Raw genomic sequence first — 19530 nt, 5'->3', positions numbered from 1 at the left:
CATGGGGCCGCCGGCCTGGCCTCTGGCCCCCTTTCTGCCCCCATTTGCTCACCTTGCTGGACCCAGCCCCGGCTTTGGAGAAAGGAACTGCCCACCAGTGGGGCTGGGTGGGGGGGCAGGTGGAGGGTTCAGCCACTGGGCAGGAAGGTGATACATCTTGAGTGCCGGTTCTCCCCCCACCCCGAGAATCTGGGTTTTGGGGGGGAGGGTCAGCCTGGCAGCCCTTGGCTGTGCCTGTTTTTGGGCTCTGGGCCTGGGCCTGCAAAGGGCTGGGGGGCTGCCTCCCCCCTCTGACTTCTCCTGGGGCGGCCCTCCTGCCCCGTCCTAAGAAAAAGCGGTTAGGCCTGCTCGGGGGTGGGGGTGGCGGGGGGGCATCTTGGATCCTGGGAAGCCAGAGAGGCAACTGGGCAAAAGTCAGCAAGTTTTCCGTCTGTCTGCCAGGCAGCCGAGCAGGGAAAGGAGGCCACAAGGAAAGAAAGGCAGGTTCTGGGGAAGATGGGCTGGCTTCAGATGCGCTTCCCCTAAGTGGGAGGACGGTGCTGACGGCCACTGGAGGGTCCTTCGTGGCTAGTGGGCCCTCCCGACCAGGCGCCGGCTGAGGGTGCCTTTCAGCCGCTCCCCAGCCAAGGCGTCTGTGGGAATCTCCGGCTGCTGGGCCTGATCCAGCCAAGGTCTTTCCTGTGTGGGGGGCGTTTCTGCTGGGAAAGAGGCCGAGCCCACCCAGGGCCACGTGGGCGAGCCTTTCGGGGGAAACGGGCCTCTCCCGCCGGGGGTGAGCCAGGCGCACCTTCCTGAGCGCCTTTTCAGAGGGAGGGGGGAGGGAGGGAGAGGGCTGGCGGTCGCTGCCCTCCGGGCGCCAGGGGCCACCCGGCAGGCATCCTCCAGGGCCCCCTCGGCCTCCCTCCCAGGACCCCACAGCGCCTGGGGGGGTGGAGGAGGTGGAGAGCCACGGGCCCCCTGACCGCCCTCCTCTCCTGGCCCCCGCCCGCCCACAGCAACAGGGTTTCCTCAGCCGGCGCCTGAAGAGCTCCATCAAACGCACCAAGAGCCAGCCCAAGCTGGACCGCACCAGCAGTTTCCGCCAGATGCTGCCGCGCTTCCGGAGCGCCGACCACGACAGGTGAGCCCCGGCGGTTCCCCCACCCTCTGCTCAGGGAGAGGAGGTGGGGGGCGGAGGGGAGGGGCCGGACCCGCGCTTGGAGCCCAGGGTGCCCGGTGGCCCCCCCACTGCCCATTCCCCCCCTCCAAGTCCTGTCCTGGGTGCCCTGGGTATTTTTAGTGCCTGCCTGCCTCCTCCCCCCCCCCCGGCTGACGGCAGCCCCGACACGCAGGGGCTGCCTCCACTTACGCTGCTGGGCTAAATATAGCCTGCTGGGGGCGGCAGCTCCCAACAGAAATGCCACGGGGAAGGGAGGGGGGGGAGCAGCCGCGCACGGACTCTGCCGGCTCCCTCTGGGAAGGGGGCTCCGGAGCTCGGCTGGCTGTGAGGAGGGCAGACCCGGCCCCTGGCCCTCCGCGGACCCCCCGGTGGGCCCAGAGCCCCCTCCCCATCATCCAGAGGACTCTCCTGCCCAGTGCCCTCCCCCGGCAGCCTCCCCCTCTGCTGGGGTCAACTCCCGGGTATCCTGCGGCTGCCGAGATGCCCCGTTGGAAGGCAGAGGCCAGGTACCCCCCTCCCGCCGCCCCGAGCGAGGGGCTCCTCTCCCTCCCCCTCCTCGGTCCTGCCCCCCACCAGCCGCACCTGGGGGCCCGCTTCCCCCGCTGACTGAGCTTGCTCTCTCCCCCCCCCCGCACAGGGCCCGCCTGATGCAGAGTTTCAAGGAGTCGCACTCCCACGAGTCCTTGCTGAGCCCCAGCAGCGCGGCCGAAGCCCTGGAGCTGAACCTGGACGAGGACTCCCTGATCAAGCCGGTCCACAGCAGCATCCTGGGCCAGGAGTTCTGCTTCGAGGTGGGGCCTCTCGGCAGAGGGAGGGGGGGGGCGGCGCTCTTGGGCACGTGCAGTGGGCAGCTCACCCCTACCCCTCTTTCCGTCCCAGGTGACCACGTCTTCGGGCACCAAGTGCTTCGCCTGCCGCTCGGCCGCCGAGCGGGACAAGTGGATCGAGAACCTACAGAGGGCGGTCAAGCCCAACAAGGTAGGAGACCCTCCCCCGCCTCCCCCTTGAGGTTTGGGGGTGCTCCCCCATCTGGCGCCTGGGCTCTTTCCTCTGTGGCCCTGCCGGGGCAGACTAACTTTTGGGGAGTGGGCTTTTCACTCCCCTGGGCACCCCGGGGCCACTTTTGGGGACCCTGAAGTGGGAGGGGCCGGGGGCCCCTAGGAAACCTGAAGGGGGGAACATCTCAGTTTTCATCTTTTGCCTATTGAGGGTGAAAACAGTCCCCCCCACCCCCCACCAAGTTGAGCCAGCCCAGGAATTTCGGGGTATGAATCTGGGGTACGGGGGTTCAGACCCTTCTGGGCTCCTCCTGAAAGTCCCCCTCCATGGTGTGAAGGCCGCCGGTGGTGGCCGTGGTCGTGGGGCCAGCCGTGGGCCCTCGGGTGACATCCAGCTTTCCAAGTCTCTCCCACCAGCTAAATAGAACTTCCAAAGGCAGGAGAAGTTCTCACCAGCCCAACGTGCCCCCCCCAAAACGCCTGGCTTTGTGTGCAGGGCTGGGGTCCAGGCTGTGGGGAGGGAGCTCCTGGCCTGAAGGGCTCAGCCCTGATCCCTGCCCCACTCCAGCCCCCCCAGTCGAGCTCCCACCACCCTCTGCAGCTCTTCAGAGCCGCCCCCCCCACCCCCGCTTGAAGATAAGGCCCTCAAGGTCCCTCGGCAGGCTTCCAACGAGCTGCAGAGCAACCTGGCTGGTCTCGTGAAGGGAGACGAAGGGGGCGGGAATGCGCAGCCCTGGAAAGGAGTGGGGGGGCATCCCCCTCTCCCCATTTCCCAGAAGGCCATGGAGACGGCCCGGGACCAGAGCACGGGACACGGAAAGTGGATTAGGGTCACGGGAAGCCTTTGGCTTTGATCCAAAAACACGGCCCAGGCCGGAGGCAGCTGTGTTGGTGCCCTGGTCCAGCAGCCCTTTCTGGGCCGTCCAGAGTTAGGGGGAGCCAGTGCGAGTTCACTCACCTCTTCCTGGAGGCCGTTTCGGAAGGGCCAAGACTTCAGAAAAGCTCTAGATTGGTTTTTTGAAGGATAACGGAAAGAAACAACCGGGCTGGGCACCCTGGGAGGTTGACTGCTGAAGGAGGGGGGGCTGCTCCCGTTCCCCCAGCAGCCCCAAGGAAGGAGAAGGGGGCGTTGCAAGCCTCAGATGCAGGAGTTTTGAGCGTCAGCATTAGTGGGCATGGAACGGGGGCAGGGCAGGCATTTTGCCCCTCCTCAGGAGCCCAGAGGGAAGGGGGCCATGTGCATCCTGACAATATCTGCGATATCCTCCTCGTAGCTGGCCAAAGGATGTGGATCTTCTCCCACCCTGCAACCCTTTCTTGTGTTTTGCAAAATGTTTCCCAGGCTAGGGCTGAAACTAGTAAGAGATATTCCCCCCTCCCCCCCCACAGACCATATATGGCAACGTCCACCTGGGGTGTCTTACCTTCCGCCTCTGCTTCTGTGCTCGGTTCAGTTTCAGGAAAAGAAGGAAAGGGACTTTCTCAGCAATAGGTCTGCCGCTAGTTCTGTAGACCTGTCCTGTAAATCCTGTTTGCTGGAATCAAGATAAACTACTTCCACAGTGATCCCTCCGTCCACTAATCCAGCAACAGGAAAATACTTTTCTGGCCAGATGTATTATGGAGAAAGCCGGGCTGCCTTCTGCTGATCAAAATGTTTGTTATCCTCCTAACCATAGAAGTTGGACTGACTGGGGTTTATTTCCCCCAGATCTTGGCTTGTGTGAGAATACACATTACCTCATCTCCTGTGGTGACTAACAGTAGCCATACAACTCAGCTAGCAGCGATCTGTACTCACAAAACATGGATATTTTGCCAAATCAGACATCAGGTGTTGGGTCTGCTCTGGGAAGTGGTGCTGCCAGCCTGTGTGGAGTCATCCTTGTAGGTGAGCAGGATGCCCACAGAGACGCCGCTCCATTAATTTGCCAGTTAAGCCGTCCTGAGCCATCTTACCATCCTGGGTTTCTGGGGACCCTTCTCTTGGGAATCCTCGGCTGGCGGGAACTGGACTTCTAGGAAGGAAGTCTGCCGGTCTCGCGATGTGCTGCAGCTGCAGGTTGCCCCCTTTGAGGTCCACACGGAGCGAGGCCTTGAAACAGACCGTTCAGCGGTTGGTTTATGAGCTCGTGGAAGGGAAGAGAGGAGCAGCAGGGAGGGGAACGGACTCTTGTTGATAACGGTTGCACCATCGGTACATCTGAAGAACTGTCTGAGGTGCTGCCACAAAGAAGAGGTTGGGTGTGTGTCTCAATTTATTCTCCAAAGCACCAGAAGGCAGGACAAGAAACAACGGATGGAAACTAATCAAGGAGAGAAGCAACCTGCAATTAAGGAGAAACTTCCTAACAGCGAGGACAATCAACCAGTGGAACAGCCTGTCACCAGACATTGTGGGTGCTTCATCACTGGTGGTTTTTAAAAAGAGACTGGACAGCCATTTGTCTGACGTGGTATAGGGCAGGGGTAGGCAACCTCGGCTCTTTTATGACTCATGGATTTCAACTCCCAGAATTCCTGAGTCAGTGTACTCAGGAATTCTGGGAGTTGAAGTCCATGAGTCATAAAAGAGCCGAGGTTGCCTACCCCTGGTATAGGGTCTCCTGCTTGAATGGGGCTGGACTAGAAGACCTCCAAGGTCCCTTCCAGCTCTCTTCTGATTGATTGATTGATTGACCCCCTTGGGGATGAGTCCTCCTGTACGTGGTGCCCAGAGTCCACACAGACTGCTGTTAGCCCATAATAATCGTTCAGAGAAGGAAGCACGTTTTGTGGGGAGCGAGCTGCTTTCTTCAAGAATAAAAGTCTCTTGACCGGTCCTCGAGGGGAATGTGGATGAAGGACCTTCGTGACTTCAGCAAAACCTCTGAAGCTTCCAGGAGGCCCTTGTGGAGAAGGTGAGAAAACCTGGGCTAGATGTTACCATTAGGTGGAGCTGGGCCTGGTTGAACCCTCGCACCCAAGAAAGGACCCCCAGGGTTTCTGGCTACGCTGGGAAGAGCAGAGAAACGCTGAGTGCTGCACCACTGGCTCTCTTCTGGGCTCTGGGCTGGTCGATGATTTTATAAGCTAGGACGGGTTGTTGGAAAATGTGGTTGCTGAAGTTGTAGAGAGTCACGGAGACCTAGGCAGAATCACACACACACGCGCCCTGTAGAGCAGGGGTGTCAAACTGCCGCCCCGCAGGCCGGTTGCATCATACGGAGGCCGTGCCCACCCCAGCTCCTGCAATGCAAAAAAAGTCGCAACGCGTCACGTGATGCGGCGAGTTTGACACCTGTGCTGTAGAGGAATATCAAAATTCAGGAGGATTGTGGTAAGCTGGAATGAAGGGCAGCAACTTGCTAGAGGAATTTCAACGGGGACAAATGAAAAATCAAGAACAGGAGTGCAAGATGGGGTGGCATGCCAGGCAGGGCCATCTGCAGAAAGAACGTGGGAGAATCGCAAGTGGAGCATGAGCCAAGAGTGTGATGCAACTGTAAAGAAAGCCAAGGCCGTCCTGGGCTGCATCAGCCAAGGTCAAGAAACCAAGAAAGTCCACCCCCTTTTGGGAAGAGGCCCTTGGGACAACCACGACCTGGAGGACAGAGAATCACCCCAGACAACAGGGGTCAAAATGTCAAGACGAAAAGATGTAATTGCTGCTCTCCCTTCATGTGGGAGAATGTGGGGTTCGGCTCTATACACACTGGGCTACCCTGGCAAACTGGACACTGTCCCAAGAACAGCTGGCAAGAGGCCAGGAAACCTTTAGCAGGCACGTCTAGAAGAGAAGAGGGAGACACAACGAACCTTTATTGTCAAAGTACAACTATGTGTACGTTGAGATTGGCTGAGCCTCCCTTTGTGCTCCCACCCCCCAACACACAGTGACAACAAACCCTCCATCTTACTACACCATGTGAACCAACTACACCACACACCGACCTCCCAAGTCAATTCTGCATAAAATTCACAAAAGTTATTTCTCGTTCGGGAGCCTAACAGCCCACAGATAAAAGCTGTTTTTCAGCCTGTTGGTGCGGCTGGCTATACTCCTATATCTCCTACCCGATGGTAGGAGAGTAAAGAGATACCGACCAGGGTGCGAGTCCAGGGTCACCTCTGAGTAGCTGAAGAGCTGCCAGTAGAAGACAAGGCAGGGGTGTGTGTGTGCCCCCCCAAAAACAGGCGGGCAGCTCTGTGTTTAATTTACAAGGAAGGAGAAGATTCCTCATGGCAGAAGTTGGTCCTGAACAGCACAGATTGTTTGGCTGGAGGCGTTTCAGAAGAAAATGGACTCTGATAGTGGTGGGTAAGAGTGTGGACTAGATGGCCTCTAAGGCTCCCTCTCCCAAGATTCTTCCAGCTCTTGGGGTGAAGCCACTTCTGGGCCTCTTTCTCTCCAAGCCTCCTGCCACGTTCCTCCTTCGTATTATTTTTAGGTCACCTCATGGCGGATATTCTCCCCACTGCTTATGAGATGGAGAATACAGGATCCCTCCCAAGTAGTAATAAATCAGTTATAAACCCAAAGCAGAGGGATAAAAATTAATAAAAGCTAAAATGGCTATGCCTCTGTCACTTAAAACGCTGGGGGAAATGATAGGCGCTTCCTGGTGCACCATGGAGAGCTCGCCTCTCTGGGCACAGGGCCCCAGTCCTGCACCGGGGTTGTGGAATGTGTGTAGCTAGGTGTGCACAGCAGGGTGAAGCCAGACTGAGAGGAGGGCCTTGCCTTGGCGGAGCTGCGAACGCTGGGGTGGGGGCTCCGCCGGGCTGGAGGAGGTGTCCAGACATCTTGTGTGTATCAAAAATCCCTTGGGCGTGGGGAGAGAGGGAGGGGCTCCTGAGGGACGGAGAGCCCTCCTGCCCCTTACCTGGTTAGAATGGGGGTCTCCAAACTTGGCCACTTGTAAGACTTGTGGACTTCAGCTCCCAGAATTCTCCAGCTGATCAATGTATGTGCTGTGCTGCCTGGGGAATTTTATTTATTATTTTATTTATTATTTTATTTATTAAATTTTTATACTGCCCTTCTCCCGAAGGACTCAGGGCGGTGTACAGGGCAATAAATATTAAAATACGAAATACAAAAGTTAAAAACATTAAATAATTATGCCCGATATAATACATTAGTTAAAAGTTTGGAAGTCGAAGTCCACAAGAGGCCAAGGTTGGAGACCCCCATTGTGGAGTAACCCCTCCAGGCTCGTCATCCTCCTCCTCCTCCTCCTCTGCACAGGACAACAGCCGCCGTGTGGACAATGTGCTGAAACTCTGGATCATTGAGGCGCGGGACCTGCCCCCCAAAAAGCGCTACTACTGCGAGCTGTGCCTGGACGATATGCTCTACGCACGCACCACCAGCAAGATACGCACGGACAACGTCTTCTGGGGGGAGCACTTCGAGTTCAACAACCTGCCGGCCGTGCGCACCATCCGGCTGCACCTCTACAAGGACACGGACAAGAAGCGCAAGAAGGACAAGAGCAACTACGTGGGCATGGTCAGCATTCCCATCGCCAGCGTCACTGGGCGCCATTTCGCTGAGCAGTGGTACCCGCTCAGCCAGCCCAGCGCCAGCAAGAGCAAGGCCGGCTGCCCGGCCGTCCGGGTCAAGAGCCGCTTCCAGGCCATGAGCATCCTACCCATGGAGCTCTACAAGGAGTTCGCCGAGTACGTCACCAACAACTACCGCATGCTGTGCGCCGTGCTGGAGCCTGTCCTGAGTGTCAAGAGCAAGGAGGAGGTGGCCTGCGCCCTGGTGCACATCCTCCAGAGCACCGGCAAGGCCAAGGTACGCTATGGGAGGGAAGGGGGAGGCGAGTGGGGCCCCGGGAGGGCGGCAGCAGCACAGCTCCTGCAGCTTCTCTCCTGCCCCTTCCCGGCAGGACTTCCTGTCCGACATGGCCATGACGGAAGTGGACCGTTTCATGGACCGCGAACACCTCATTTTTCGGGAGAACACCCTGGCCACCAAAGCCATAGAGGAGTATCTCAAGCTGATTGGACAAAAATACCTCAAGGATGCCATTGGTAGGCGCATCGGAGGAGGGAGGGGCCCGTGGGGGGAGGCCCCAGCTCTTCACAACCCTTGGTGTGGAGAGGGAGGTGCAATCACGGGAATTAGATTTTGTGCTTTTTCCTGGCTCTGCTCCGGTTCTGGAGCCGGGCCTGGCATCTCAACGGGTGGGGGGAAGGCAACCGGCTTGGCTTCCTCCGGGGAGAGTCTAGAGAGGGAGGCCTTGCAGCTCTCCTGAACGTGGAGGGGCTCCTCCCTACTTAACGGGCACTTTGTGTAGGGCTGAGCCAGTGGGTGCTTGAGGGTGGGGGGGGGTCTGCTGGTCCCATCGTCTGTCTGCTCTGCCCCCCTCCTCAGGTGAGTTCATCCGAGCTTTGTACGAGTCCGAGGAGAACTGCGAGGTGGACCCCATGAAGTGCTCGGCCTCCACCTTGGCGGACCACCAGGCCAACCTCCGCATGTGCTGCGAACTGGCTCTGTGCAAAGTGGTCAACTCCCACTGGTCAGTGCAGGGCTGGCACCTCCTCCCCACCTGCCCCTTTCCCTGAAGGTCTGGGGAGAGAAATTGAAGGAGGGGCAGTCATTTGGGGAGGGCAACCTGGGGGCTGTGAGGCAGCCCTGCATGGGGGGGGGATAGGCAGTGATCCTGTCTTCCCCTGCCCCCCCTCCCCCCAGCGTGTTCCCCCGGGAGCTGAAGGAGGTCTTTGCATCATGGCGGCTGCGCTGTGCCGAGCGGGGCCGGGAAGACATCGCCGACCGGCTGATCAGCGCCTCCCTCTTTCTGCGCTTCCTGTGTCCGGCCGTCATGTCCCCCAGCCTCTTCGGCCTCCTGCAGGAGTACCCAGATGAGCAGACGTCCCGCACCCTCACGCTCATCGCCAAGGTCATCCAGAACCTGGCCAACTTCTCCAAGTGAGTGTGGAGGAGGGCAGGAGGCAGGCAGCGGGTGCCAGGGGGGTGCCCTCCAGCTGGGCTAGGGGGGTGGGGGTGAGTTTTCCACCCTCCGTCCAGTTCAGAGCGCCAGGGCAGAGCTCTGGAGAAGAGTCCCTCCCTGCAGTGTGGCCAGGCTCCCTCTGTCTCTGGCTCCATCTAATAGCCTGGTTTTTGTGGCCCCAGCCCTGACGGGGGGGGGGAAGTGTCCCATCGAGGCCCAGAAGGCAGCCAGGTCCCTCTGAAAGGCAGGTGCGATGGAGGGAACCAACGGAGGCAGAGAAGGGGGACTGTGACGGGGACCTGGCTCTCCTCTTGAAATGCCTGCCAGGGCAATGTAGGCAAGGCCGGTCCACTCTCCCTGCTGGGGATGGGAATGGGTCAAGGTTACGGGGAGATGGACCGCAGCTGAAGGTGTGGGTAAACACTGCCTGGAAGGAGGAGGGCTCGGGCAGAGGAGGCAAATGGAGGGAGCAGAGGTGGAATGGATGACCTCAGGGAACCCTTATCGCTCAGGGTGGGGGCAGAGTGGTCTCTGCCTGCATGCCCCAAGGTGGAGAGGATGGAACGGGAGGGCTTCAGTCCACACAAGGGCCCAGATATGCAGTTTGGGCCCTGTACTTCTTTCAGAACAGCCCTTCTTTCTCCGTGTGCTGCTTGCAGACTGCTACCTCCGTGGCAAATCCAGGCTCCCCCTCCCCGAAGGGCTGGAGGGGGAGTCAGGCTGGCATTGTACAAAGTGACGGGCCGCTACAAGGCTTGGCGTTTCAGGCTGTGCTGGGCACTCGGGCGGGCAGGGTTGGCGAACGGAAGGGCCCCACTCGAGTGACACTGCAAGTGATGAAAAATGTGGCGCTTGCGGCAGGTTTGGCAGCAAGGAGGAGTACATGGCCTTCATGAACGAGTTCCTGGAGATGGAGTGGGCCAGCATGCAGCAGTTCCTGTATGAGATCTCCAACCTGGACACCCTCACCAACAGCAGCAGCTTTGAGGGCTACATCGACCTCGGCCGGGAGCTCTCCACGCTGCACGCTCTGCTCTGGGAGGTCCTGCCCCAGCTCAGCAAGGTGCCTGCCGGGAGTGGGTGGGGTGTAGGAAAGAGGGGGGGGCCTCATCTGCTTGCCAGCGATGGTGTTGAGCGCCTGTCTGCGGCTCCCTCCCTGCGTAGGAAGCCCTGCTCAAGCTGGGCCCGCTGCCCCGTCTGCTGAACGAAATCAGCCTCGCTCTCAGGAACCCCCACATCCATCGGCAGCCAAGCCACCAGGGCGAGCGGCTCCAGCCCAAGCCGGTCATCCTCCGCGGACCCTCGGCCGAAGTGCAGTCCTCGTACATGATGCGTGACCTCAACAGGTCAGGCTGGGATGGGGCGGGGGGAGGGGCATCGGAGGACGGGAAACGGGTGGGCATCCGGCTGCGGGTCCCACCCGAGGTGGGCTCTGCTCTGGGCCTTTGCTGGGTTTCCTTGCGAATAATGCCAAGAGGCTGCAGAGGACAACTTCTCCAGGTCACCTATGGGAGATTTGGGGTGTGAACGCGCCCCTGAAGGGCTTTCCCCTTGGGCTGACTCTGGATTTCTCCCCACAGCTCAGTTGACATGCAGCCCTACATGATGCGAGCCATGAACAGGTAAGGGCTGTGGGGTGAGGTCCAAAGGAATTTGGGATCCTGCGTAGAAATTTCCTTCCCTCTGGGCACAGGGCCCAGTCCCCACTGCCCCCTGTTCCTCGACTGGTCTCCTGGGCCAGGGGCCTTAGGCACGCTTGTGGAGGAGGACGGGAGCCCTGTGGGGTTGCCCTGCCACCCCCATCCCTTTGCAGACTGGGTTTCTTCCTGCCCTCGTCAGTTCTCCGTGCTGCCTTCCCCCGCAGCTCCATCGACATGACGCGCTTACCCTCCCCGACCAAGGAGAAGGGCTCGAAAGACATGTTCTTCGTGCCGCGGCCACCCCTGGCCCGCTCCTCCCCCGCCTACTGCACCAGCAGCTCGGACATTACCGAGCCGGACCAGAAAGTGCTGAGCGTCAACAAGAGCGTCTCCATGCTGGACCTGCAGGACAGCCGCATGAACAGCGTCTCCAACCTGCACAACGTGGGCGACCTGCTCAACAGCAGCCAGGCCTCCATCACCGCCGGCCTGGGTCTGCGGCCCAGCCGGCTCTCCCAGGGCAGCGGCTCCAGCATCGCGGCCGGCCTGCGGCTGAGCCAGATGGGCGTCACTACCGACGGGGGCGGCCCCTCCTCCGCCCAGCAGCTCCGCATCCCCCTCTCCTTCCAGAACCCCCTCTTTCACATGGCATCTGACGGGCCGGTCGGTGGCCCGCACCATGCCCCCCACCCGCACCGGCCGACGGAGGGCAACCCTGCCGACACCTTCGCCCCCTTCCACGGCTACAGCAAGAGTGAGGACCTCTCGGCCAGCAAGCACATCATGCACAGCCACAGCTACAGCGACGAGTTCACGCGCCAGGGCTCGGAGTTCACCAAGCGCCAGCTGTCCCTGCAGGAGAACCTCCAGAACATGCTCTCCCCGCCCCAGATCACCATTGGCAACCAGCCCCAGCGCTCGGCCCCGGCCCCCCAGCCGCAGCCCCCCCTGCAGCGGGGCAAGTCCCAGCAGCTGACGGTCTCTGCGGCCCAGAAGCCTCGGCCCTCCAGCGGGAACCTGCTGCAGCCCGATCCCACCTACGCCCCCACCCATGCCCGCCAGCAGTCGGTCACCAAGGAGGCCCCTTCTGCCCTCAAGCCATCCATCACCAAGCAGGTGAGTGAACCGGGCAGCAGCCCCCCAAATACCACACCGGGCTTGCGAATGCCAGGCACACGTTTCCGAGCGCTGAGATTTAGGGAAGGTTTCAAAACGCATTTTGTGGTCAGCTGGGAAACCTACAATTTGGCAGCTCTTGTTTCTTTTCCTGATGTGACTGAAACGAGGTGTTTTTTTTTTTTAAAAAAAAAGCAAGGCAGCTCGGCTCTTTTACTTGTGCTTTGCAGTATAAGAAAGGAGGGGTCCTTTTTGGGAAAAGAGGGGCTGCCTCATTTGCCCAAAAGGACTCTTCACCCAGCAAGGGGCCTGCACCCTCCAGGAACCAGGAGACCTCTTAGGCCCCAGAGAGGGCAGGCCTCCCTCCCAGAGGCCTTCCAGGAAAGTCAGCGGGTCCACCCCACTGCTCCCCTCCTTATGCAGGGAAGCGTGGCTACTGGCTGGGACCCAACTCTCAGGTACCACAGCTGCTGCTGCCCCGAGGACTCGCAGAGCACACCGTGAACGGGTGGGCCTCTGCTCTTGCGTTCCTTCCAAGGTTGGGCTCGGGGCCTGCTCAGATCAGCCTTGAATTATGTAGAAGAAGGGGACCCGTTTATTCGCCTCCTCCCCGTTTGAGATTTGGCTCTGTCTTTCATAAAGAGAGGAAAGGAGATGTCACACCTGGGCCTTTTCCCAAAGTCCCCACTCTGGCAAGGGAGAGGCCGTTGTGTGTCTGGTTTCACCAGAAGGGCTTGTGTCTTTAACGTCAAAGAGCCTGAACCAGCTCAGCTTGGAAAGCCTCCTGTTCTCATCCCCCCAAACTGGGAGGGCTTCCTGGGGGGGTGAAGGTGTCGCTCTTCTCTCTGCTGGGAGGGCAATCTGTGTGTGGTGTGCGTGTGAAGTGCCTGCAGAGTTGCCAGGGGCAGGGCCTGGCAGCGGGCAGCCTCCGCAAGCAGGTTCCCTTTGGAGAAGCTGATCTTGAAGCGTGTCAAGTCCGGGACGTCCCAGGTTGCGGTTCCTGTGGCAACATTTACCCCCAGGTCCCTCAAAGTGTGTCAAGACAGAGAGTGGCTCCCTATTTCTGGCTTGTGCCTTTTTGAGCTAGTGTGTGTCCTTCGTCTGGTATGTCCTCCCAGCCTTCAAAGACGCAGAAGCAGCAGCGAAAGTGCTCAGGTATGGAGAATGAATGAAACGGGCCCAGAAGAGCACCTTGGGGGGATCTTCCATTAAAAGGAGGGATCAGGTCTTCCAAAGGTCTAATTCAGCGTTTGGCAACAGGATTGGCATCTGGCTCTTACGCACTCCCACGAGAGACCCCCCACTGTTTGGGAAGTCCCCTATTTCTTACAGCCTCTGGAAAAAGACCCCAACTCATTGGTCGCCTCACACTGCAATGAACCAGGACATGCACTCAATTTTGCAGCTACTATGATTGTTGGCTAAGCAGAGACAAAAATAGCCAGGGAAATGATTGGAGCCTGGGAAATGGGGGCCGTGTCAGTCAACGGATTTGCTGATTTAGCAGAATAACAGAGTCGGAAGGGACTTTGGAGGTTTTGTAGTCCAACCTCCTGCTCAACCAGGAGACTGTAGACCATTCCAGACAAGAGGTTGTTCTTAAAAGCCTCTGGAAATGGAGCCCCACAACTTCCGAAGGCAAGCTGGTTCATTTGTTTTTTTGTTCTCCCAACCAGGAATTTTTTCCTTAGTACCAGGTTGCTTCTCTCCTTGATTAGTTTCCATCCGTTGCTTCTTGTCCTGCCTTCAGGTGCTTTGGAAAATAAGTTGATCCTCTCTTTGTGGTGGCCATTCAAATATTGGAAGACTGCTATCATGTCACCCCCGGTCCTTCTCTTCATTAGACTAGACCAAGGGTAAGGCAACCGTGGCTCTTTTATGACTTGTGGACTTCAACTCCCAGTCTGGGAGTTGAAGTCCGTGAGTCATAAAAGAGCCACGGTTGCCTACCCCTGGACTAGACCATACCCAATTCCTGCAACTGTTCTTTGTATGTTTTACTCCAGGCCCCTAATCATCTTTGTTGCTCTTCTCTGCGCTTTTTCCAGAGAGTCAACATTTGTTTTTTATAGTGTGGTCTTACCAAGGCATTATAAAGTGGTATTAGCCCTTCACACGGTCTTGATTCTGTCCCGCTATTAATGCAGCCTATGATTGGACTGGCTTTTGTGGCTACTGCTGCACATGGCTGGCTCATATTTAAGGGATTGTCCACTAGGACTCCGAGATCCCTCTCACAGTTGCTGCTGGTTTGACCTAATTGCAGCTATACGTTTGTTTGTTTTTCTTGCCTAAGTGTAAAACCTTTACACTTCAGATACTTAGGCCCTGAGGCCACAGCAGCACAAGGAAACAACAATCAGTGGCAATAGTCAAGCATCGGCACCCTCATTAACAACTAAAAGCTACATATCACCAGGACCCATATATATATACATCATGTAGAACAGCCTAGTGTGCATATTCTGGAAAGAGCCCCAAAACTTGGAAGAATAAACCTTTGTCCCCATGATCTACTCAGACCGGATCTTGCAAAGCCTCTCTATGCGCACGCGCACGTGCACACACACACACACACAGCCCACACGAGGTGGGAGTAACTGTCTTTCTGCAGAGTGTGGATGGAGAAGGAGAGGGCGTGTCCTCTTAAGAATTAACCACAATGTCGGTGTATCGGAGTCATGGAACCACCTCTACTGCACGCGATCACCATGACCGCTGGGCGTTGGCACTGCCGAACTGAGTGGTGATCCTTGTTCAGAGGACCTGGGAATCTCCAGGAAGCGTCCCCGGAGCCATTGTGACCAGAGGCACCCCTTCCAGGACTAGGCACCCAGTGACTCCTCCTTCCAGAATGAAGGCCTGGACCATCCCAGAGGACGACGCTCTGGTGCAGAGAAGCATTGGTTGTCAAGCAATAAGACCAGCAAACGGGAACAGCTTTAATTTTGGCAACAGCCTTCAATGCTAGTTGGGTAATCCAGAATCGGTCAACGCAGCCCTCCATTGCACTGTCTGCCTAGTGAAATCAAGTGGCCGTTTCTTGAGTTTCTTTCTCAGCCTCCCCTTTGACCAGGAGTAGGGAACGCCCTTCCTTTGCCAGGGCTGGGCCTGCGCCTTGCCGGCGGGGCTTCTTCACACCCTCCCTCAGATTGTTGGGGGCAACAGGCTGACACTGTAACTGCTCAGAGAGGGGTGTAAAGTACTGCAAAGCGGTGTATGTATGTGTGTGTGTGTCTGTTTGAAATGCTTATTGCTGTGACACCTGCCCTGCCCAAGAGCTCAGGGTCCCTGGGATGCGAGCCACAGAGGGAAGAACAAGGGATTGAGATGGACGCCCACTGCAAGCGTTGGTGCTTTCTTAGGCTGAGCTGGATGTCTGCATTCAGGCAAAAATGCTTGCAGTCCCTGTTCAACAAAGGGACACAAGCTGAACTGCAGGAGGCCCAGCAGGAATCCTGACCCTCTCTTGGATCAGCAGCCCGGAAAAGAGCAGGAGCAGTGGAGGGTTGGCGAGGGAGGCTGGGGCCCTTCGGGGCTGGAGCTGGAGCCCCTTCCTCTGAGCTCAGGCTGGGCAGCAGAGCCCCCCCCCTCCCTGGGGATCTTCAAGCAAGGACTTGGAAGCCCCTGGGATTTTGCCGGCTAGCTACAGAAATCATTCAATCAAATCCCTGACGCAGCAGAGATGCAGAGGTGGCATTTTGGAATTTGGAAAGGGCGAGAGATTTTACTGCCTTCAACGTGGGGTGGGGGGACACCAATGAGCTTCTTGTGGGAGTATTTAGAGGAGAGGGGCTTACTTCGAGATCTCCTTGAGCAGACGATGTAGGTTGGAGGATGGCGGTCCCCCCACCCTCCCCTGCTCAAGAACAAGGCGGTGGCCTTAGGCAACCTGGGAAAACGGGGACCCTCTTTGGCTCACCAAGAGCACACACCCCCCGCCCAGATCCTCTGGAAAAAGAAATCTGAGCAGGGCTTGGGGTCTGGGGGTCCACTGGAAGAGAGGGAACTGTGGTGGTGGGGATCCCCGATCCAGATTGATCTTGTCACTGATAATGGTGAGGATGACGACTAAATCTCTTGGGGTGTTGAACATTTTGCCTGGCTGCAGTTCCCGAGGATGGAAGGAGGGAATCTGAATAGCACGTTGGGGGAGGGGGAGGGAGCTGGAAAAACAAGGGGGCCCCCCTCTCACATCCTGGGGTTGGGCCCCCTGGCAAGGCGAGGGGGCTTTTGGGCACATAGCCGTTCAGGAGACTCGGGCTGAGCGTGGGCTGACTTCATCCCTCCTGCCCTGCCACAGACCTCGCACACGCCCTCCACGCTGAACCCCATCCTGCCGGCCTCGGAGCGGACTGTGGCCTGGGTCTCCAACATGCCCCACCTCTCAGCGGACATAGAGAGCTCCCACATTGAGCGGGAGGAGTTCAAGCTGAAGGAGTACTCCAAGTCCATGGACGAGAGTCGGCTGGACCGCGTGAGCCTCCCGTCACGGGGCGCCCCTTGGGCTGGGGAGGGGGCAGGGCCGTGCCTGCTGTGAGGCACAGTGGGGTCCCTGCCTGAGGCTCCCCCCTCCCCTCCCCTGTTGCAGGTGAAGGAGTACGAGGAGGAGATCCACTCGCTGAAGGAGCGCCTGCACATGTCCAACCGGAAGCTGGAGGAGTACGAGAGGCGCCTGATGAGCCAGGAGGAGCAGACCAGCAAGATCCTGCAGCAGTACCAGCAGCGCCTGGAGCAGAGCGAGAAGCGCCTCCGCCAGCAGCAGGTGGAGAAGGACTCCCAGATCAAGAGCATCATCGGCAGGTGAGCTGCAGGGCGGGGCCGCCACGGGGCCCGGGGAACCTCTGGGGGAGCGCCCGAGCCAGGGAGGGGGCGGTGACTCCCTTTGGCTTCCTCCTCCTCCTGCTTCTGTGGGGGGGGCACTAGCAATGGGGGGGAGGGAGGGCTCCTGGGCCGCCGGGGTGGGTGCGTGGGAAGGGGCGCTCCTCACCGGCGGGGCTCCAGCTGTGGTCTCTGGGGCCCCGCCGCTTTTGGGAGCCCCCGTTCCCGCAGCTGCTGGCGGCCCCGGCTCCCGCCGCCTGCCTGCCGGGTGGGGGGGCCCGGATTGACTCCAGTGAAGCTTGTCCCTGCAGGCTGATGCTAGTGGAGGAGGAGCTGCGCAGGGATCACTCGGCCGCCCTCGACACCTCCGAAGCGCGGAAGCGGCTGCTCGACGCTCAGGTGGAAATTACAATGTCATTGTCCTTTCCCATGTCTCCATCGACCATCCGCCGCCCCCCCTGTCCTCGTCTCTTCCCCCCCTCGCTTGCTCCCCTGGATGCGGCTGCTGCTCCTCTGTCCGTGGGGCCCCCTAGTGGTGGGATTGGAGCTCCCCGCCTCGTCCCGTGCCCCGGCTCTCCCCTCCTGAGAGGGGTGTGGGTCAGCTGTGCAGAGGGGGTGGGTGGGGGGAGGGAGAGGAGGGGGCGCCTGGAGACAGCAGCAAAGGGAGAGAAGTCACCCCGGGTCTGGCTCAGATGGAAGGGGGGTGCAGGGCAGCTCCCCACTTGCCCCCTGGCCAGAACGCCATCCGGGCCCCTGGATGAGCACGGGATGGCAAGGCCTCTGGCTGGGCAGAGGAGGGGGCTCCCCAGGCCCAGAGGAAGGGGTTGCGGCCCCCTCCCTGAGAAGCGCACCGGGTGCCTGTGGGTGGAGCGTGGGTCTCCATGGGTCTGGCAAGTTGTCCCACAGCAGCCCCCCCCGACCGCCTCCCTTTCCTGCGGTGCTGTGCCCCCCCGCCCCCTCCCCCTCCTGATCCCCTGTGTTTTCTCCGTTTCATCCTAGCTGTTTACCAGGTAACTCTGTGTGGCCCCGGTTTTGTCACTTGAGGGAGCAGGGGACCCCGCCATCCATGTGTAGCAGACCAGGTGGGTCCTGCAGGCACTGCTTCCCCGCCCCCCCAATACCCCGTATCTTCCCTTGGCTGGAACGCCCCCCCTCCCCCTTGCCCCCCCCGTTCCCTACTGGGGGTAGGTGTTCAGAGGTTCCACCGAGTCAGGGGTCCTCTGTTGCGGTGCACAGCATGCCCCTCCCCGCTGCTCTCCATCACACACACCCCTTTCCATCTCTCGTCTTGTCTGCCAAGAGCGTGCCATGTTGGGGGTGGGGGGCTGGCAGGGGAAGCACAGGCACATGGGCCATCTGGACACTCACCTATATCTGTGCATGTGTGTGTGGGTGCAGGTGGGGGTGGGGGTGATGGGGGAGGGGCGCAGGAGGAACCTCCTCCTTGGAAAGGGGCCTGAGTACAGGGGGCCCGCAGCCTGTGGACCCGGAGAGGTTAGTGCCAGGGGTGTGTGGGGGGGAGGCTGCCTGGTGCCCCCCTGGTGAACGTGGGGGGGGGAGCGAGGAGGGGGAAGGTCTCCCTTGGAGGGCTCTGGGATGCCTGGCTGCCCCCTCCCCTCCAAGGACAGTTGCAACAAGACCTGGCTGAGCCCCTCCCCCACAGGGCATACGTTGGGGTTCCCTCTGCCTCACAGGGGGAAGCCCCATCTGACTACTCAACTGCCAGATTACTTGCTGCCTGGGGGTGCCACAGGGACCCTAATTTCAGCTGCCGGGAGAGCTCAGGTCCTGGGGGGGAGGGGTTGGCTAGATTTTGGGAGGGGTCCTGCTGGAGGAGGAAGAGAGGAGAGAATGTCTCTCCCTTGGGGGAGGCCTCTCTGTCCACAGCCCCCCCCACTAGTCCTGGGTGGGCCAGCAGCCCCCCCCTTCATTAGGGAAGGACCAGTGAGTCCGGGTTGGGGGTCCTGAAGGAGAAAGTCGGACCCTCCTGGGAAGACAGAAGCTCCGGAGCCCTCCTGCTCGGGGTGGGGGGGGTGTGATCTTAGGGAGGCTGCGGGGGGGGGGGAGTTACGGGGAGCTGGGAGTGCAGGGAAGGGGAGTAGTAAAGTCCCGCGGGGGGGCCTTGCGAGCGCCTGGGCCCCCTGACCGTAATAAATAAGGGGGCGCTCTCCCCTTCTCGCTCTCTTGCAGGAGAGGCAGCTTTCCGCCGTGGGTGCAGCAAACCTGCGTCTGAGCGGCGCTATGGTCCCGCCCTGGAACGGGATCCTACCCGGGCAACCGCCTCCGCTCCCGCGACTCCAGATCACGGAAAATGGAGAGTTTCGCAGCACCGCGTCTGAGCACTAGCGACGGCCCCCCGCCTCGTCCCGCCCCCCCGCCAGCCCGCGGGCAGCCGTGGGGCGGTGGGCGGGGTGGGGGGCCAGTCTGGAATCGCACGCCGGGGGCCGGGGAGGGGTCCGGAGGCATTCAGGGTGTTTTATAGCAGGACAAGAGACGACAATCTTAACCTTCCCCCCCCCAGTGCCCGCGTGGGACCCCCCGTTCTTGGCCAGAGCCGTGGACGGCGCCTCCCCCTCTTCCCCCCCCCGTACTTCTCAGGAGTGGCATCCCTCCCCCCCGACTCTCCCCCCTCGCCCCTCCCCCCGGCAGCAATGACTCTTCTTCAGGCAGCAGCGGAAGGGGGGGGTCTCCCGCCCTCCCCTCCGCCCCCAACCTCTGGGCCAATGGGGAAGGACGCGTGGCCTCGGGGGAGGGCAGGCTGGTCCCGGTTCCCCCCCCTTCGAGCGCTCTCCTCAGCCGGCCGCTGGGACGGTTGGGGGGGGGTCCCTCCTGCACGGCCCCCTCCCCTCACG

General features: G+C 59.9%; 1 protein-coding gene across 1 annotated transcript in view; it reads left to right on the top strand.

Moving 5' to 3' along the window:
* SYNGAP1 (synaptic Ras GTPase activating protein 1) overlaps nt 1-19024 on the top strand; it is a gene marked incomplete at both ends in the record, with an annotated part of 33203 nt that extends 14179 nt beyond the window's left edge. Inside the window, 15 exons of the mRNA XM_083354158.1 lie at nt 999-1120; nt 1797-1950; nt 2039-2137; nt 7388-7942; nt 8037-8181; nt 8525-8669; nt 8843-9079; nt 9963-10164; nt 10266-10447; nt 10682-10723; nt 10966-11857; nt 16161-16334; nt 16449-16660; nt 16990-17077; nt 18869-19024. Of these exons, the coding sequence (XP_083210284.1) occupies nt 999-1120; nt 1797-1950; nt 2039-2137; nt 7388-7942; nt 8037-8181; nt 8525-8669; nt 8843-9079; nt 9963-10164; nt 10266-10447; nt 10682-10723; nt 10966-11857; nt 16161-16334; nt 16449-16660; nt 16990-17077; nt 18869-19024 (3405 nt within the window). The remainder of the gene's footprint in view (nt 1-998; nt 1121-1796; nt 1951-2038; nt 2138-7387; nt 7943-8036; nt 8182-8524; nt 8670-8842; nt 9080-9962; nt 10165-10265; nt 10448-10681; nt 10724-10965; nt 11858-16160; nt 16335-16448; nt 16661-16989; nt 17078-18868) is intronic.
* Between the last annotated feature and the right edge of the window lie 506 nt (nt 19025-19530).

This window comes from Vipera ursinii (genome assembly GCF_947247035.1).
Source record: "Vipera ursinii genome assembly, chromosome: 2".
Classification (NCBI taxonomy): Eukaryota; Metazoa; Chordata; class Lepidosauria; order Squamata; family Viperidae; genus Vipera; species Vipera ursinii.
The sequence above is the reverse complement of the archived record's forward strand: the minus strand, read 5'-3'. Positions and strand labels throughout refer to the sequence as shown.